Consider the following 3,718-nt stretch of genomic DNA (forward strand, 5'->3'; position numbering starts at 1 on the left):
ATGTGGATATATTGAAGCAACATCTCAAGACATCAGTCAGGAAGTTAAAGCTTGGTCACAAATGGGTCTTCCAAATGGACAATGACCCCAAGCATACAAAGTCCTGACCTCAATCCCATAGAACATTTGTGGGCAGAACTGAAAAAGCGTGTGCGAGCAAGGAGGCCTACAAACCTGACTCAGTTACACCAGCTCTGTCAGGAGAAATGGGCCAAAATTCACCCAACTTATTTTGGGAAGCTTGTGGAAGGCTACCCGAAACATTTGACCCAAGTTAAACAATTTAAAGGCAATGCTACCAAATACTAATTGAGTGTATGTAAACTTCTGACCCACTGGAATGTGATGAAAGAAATAAAAGCTGAAATAAATGACTCCACTATCATTCTGACATTTCACATTCTTAAAATAAGTGGTGCAGACCTAAGACAGGGAATTTTTACTAGGATAAAATGTCAGGAATTGTGATAAACTGAGTTTAAAATGCATTTGGCTAAGGTGTATTTAAACTTGCAACTATAACTGTATATATATATATATATATATATATATATATATATATATATATACACACACACACACACACACACACACACATATGTCTGGCTTTGCGCTTGCATTCACACACTTTTTTCCTCAAATGCAGTTCTCATACAGACACACCAGTAAGAAAGTCATCTTAAAAAAGAAGAGCTAAAAATGTAACTAATGCTCAGATAAAGAAATATTCTACATAATACTTGTACAAATCTCAAGATCTTCAAGTGCTTTTTTAGAGCAAAAGAAAAATTGTGTTTTCTTTTTCAAATAAAATGTTGTCCGGGCAGCTACTGCTCATCCTCGTTCTCCTGTCCAGAACCTTCTGAGCGGTCACCCTCCAAGCGATCTGAGGACAAACAAAGTGAGTGTGTGAAAAAAAACTGAAATCAGCATTTCTTATTTGACAAGTCCAGGTAGTTCCTCCCTATTTCAGTCAGTTTGTTTTCCATTTTGTGCCTGATGAACACAACCCTAAACCCATTTCCTACAGTACCCAGCTTGTGGGGTCTACAGTGTAAGTTGCATAACTGGTTGCTGGTAATTGAGTAGTCTGGGTACCAGTCTAACATTTCACTCCATGTACTCTGTCATTTGTCAAAGGGACTGACTGGCCTTTCGTTAATCTCAACATTGAATATACAGCTGGATTTTGTGCYAATTACAGAGTACAAGGAGTGGAATGTAATAGCTGAACAGAGACCCACACCCACTCAACCAGGCTAGAAATTGAGTGGGTGAACCAGTAAATCTCACAGTGGTAAGAGGCTTACTCAAAGCAGGCTCAAGGGTCCCAAAGTACATCAAGAAGAACATAAATACTTCCACATGCACTTTCTATTGGTTCATTAGTCAACTGCCTTTCCAAAACACCATAAAAATAAACTACTAGCAAAATGTAACTGAGAATGTGTGTGTGTGTGTGTACCCGTTCTTATGTGATTAAGGGAGGCCAGCATTCGCAGCATGAAGGAGGCGGGGACTGTGATGGTGTTCCTGGTCTCCTCAAGCATCAACTCATTACGCGTGATCACCTGAGAGAAAAAGGGAAAGAGGGAGATAGAGAGGAAGGTAAAATAAAGCAAATGATACCAGTAAATCAGAAGCATCAAATGATACCAGTAAATCAGAATGATCAAAGAGAATGTGATTTCTTTCATACTCGGAAGTTGGGAGTGGGACTGGTGAGAGCGGTTGAAGGGTAAGGGAGGACGGAAAGGGGTAACGTGGGTGCGGGAATAGAAAAGGTAATAGGGAGGGGTGAAAAAAGGGAGAAGAGAGAGGGGGTGATGAGGGAGGGTACAGGGAGGAGGGCAGGGAGGGATAGGTAGGTCTCCTGGGGCAAGGCGTCTCCAGTCAGCTGTTGTGAGAGCTCTTGTAGAGGACCAGAGGACTCTATGCGGAAGTCTCACACAGTGGGGAATCCAACCCCCTCAACTGGTGAGACAGAGAAGTGAACCCCAGACTACCCGCTGTCTGTCACTAACGTTGAATCAATCGTTTAGCAAACGTACCTCATCAGCTAGGACTCTGTTAAAGGACGGGGACGCCTCCAGAGGTGACCAGATCTTAATGTCGTAGTCGATCCCTGACGAGGCAAGAACTGGAACAGACAGGAGACAAACTTTTGGCAATAGGGTACGACAATTAAGGGGTAGGAGGTGTGACATCATTGGCTCTTTATACAAGGCTGAAAATGTAGCTAAGAAACTCACCGGGTGTGGTTGAGGTGTAGAGGTGAGACTAGGGTAGGTGTGTGTTAATCATTGGGGTTACAGAGGTGTGGGTGTATACTGTAGGTGTGGCTCTAGATATAGAAGTGTAACTCACTGGGGTCATAGAGGTGTGGCTGTAAGCGGGTAGAGGTGTGGTTGAAGGTGTATGGAGTGTACAGTAACTCACTGGGGTCGTAGGGGTGCGGCTGGAGACAGTTGACTACGTGATTGTCGGCCTCCAGCAGCATCAGGTGCTCGCCCGTGTGTCTGTCCCAGATGAAGATGTGGCCACAGTCTGAACCACTCATCACAAAGTTGTTCCCCCAGAAACACGACTCCTTGATCTACAGACAGCACACAGAAATAACTGGAGACAAAGGAACTATAAATGCTTTCAAAGCATCTTGAAACTTATAATATACACTGCTCAAAAAAATAAAGGGAACACTTAAACAACACAATGTAACTCCAAGTCAATCACACTTCAGTGAAATCAAACTGTCCACTTAGGAAGCAACACTGATTGACAATAAATTTCACATGCTGTTGTGCAAATGGAATAGACAAAAGGTGGAAATTATAGGCAATTATCAAGACACCCCCTATAAAGGAGTGGTTCTGCAGGTGGTGACCACAGACCACTTCTCAGTTCCTATGCCATTGAGGAGGAACCCAGGGCCAACCGCACCAGCATATGGTCTCACAAGGGGTCTGAGATCTCATCTCGGTACCTAATGCAGTCAGGCTAACCTCTGCCGAGCACATGGAGGGCTGTTGCGGCCCCCCCAAAGGAAATGCCACCCCACACCGATGGACTGACCCAACCGCCAAAAACGTCAGCTGGAGATGTGCAGGCAAGCAGAACGTTCTCCACGGGCATCTCCGACTCTGTTCACGTCTGTCACGTGTCAGTGCTCAGTGTGAACTGCTTTTCATCTGTGAAGAAGCACAGGGCGCCAGTGGCGGAATTTGCCAATCTTGGTGTTCTCTTGGCAAATGCCAAACGTCCTGCACGGTGTTGGGCTGTAAGCACAAACCCCCAGCTGCTGGATGTTCGGGGCCCTTCATACCACCCTCATTGGAGTCTGTTTTCTGACGTTTGAGCAGACACATGCACATTTGTGGCCTGCTGGAGGTCATTTGAAGGGCTCTGGCAGTGCTCCACCTTGCTCCTTCTTGCACAAAGGCGGAGGTAGCGGTCCTTGCGGCTGGGGTTGTTGCCCTTCCTACGGCCTCCTCGCACGTCTCCTGATGTACTGGCCTTGTCTCCTGGTAGCGCCTCCATGCTCTGGACACAGCTAACAGACACAGCAAAACCACAGCTCGCATTGATTGTGCCATTTCTCTGGATGAGCTGCAGCTACCTGAGCCACTGTGTGGGTTGTAGGACTCCGTCTTCATGGCTACCACGAGCAGTTGGAAAGCACCGCCAGCATTCAAAAGTTGACCAAAACATCAGCCAGGAA

The 3,718-nt window shown here is 45.7% G+C and overlaps 1 protein-coding gene across 1 annotated transcript; it reads right to left on the reverse strand.

Annotated features, from left to right (window-relative positions):
- Window positions 1-549: 549 nt before the first annotated feature.
- On the reverse strand, window positions 550-2,648 carry LOC112080577 (DDB1- and CUL4-associated factor 6). The gene is made up of 4 exons (XM_024146377.2): window positions 2,440-2,648; window positions 2,052-2,140; window positions 1,466-1,571; window positions 550-886 (listed from the first exon to the last, which is right to left on the reverse strand). Exons 1-4 carry the CDS (start codon window positions 2,558-2,560, stop codon window positions 828-830), a joined length of 375 nt encoding a protein of 124 aa, XP_024002145.1. The 5' UTR covers window positions 2,561-2,648; the 3' UTR covers window positions 550-827.
- Between the last annotated feature and the right edge of the window lie 1,070 nt (window positions 2,649-3,718).

Source organism: Salvelinus sp. IW2-2015, unplaced genomic scaffold (assembly GCF_002910315.2).
Source record: "Salvelinus sp. IW2-2015 unplaced genomic scaffold, ASM291031v2 Un_scaffold16384, whole genome shotgun sequence".
Classification (NCBI taxonomy): Eukaryota; Metazoa; Chordata; class Actinopteri; order Salmoniformes; family Salmonidae; genus Salvelinus; species Salvelinus sp. IW2-2015.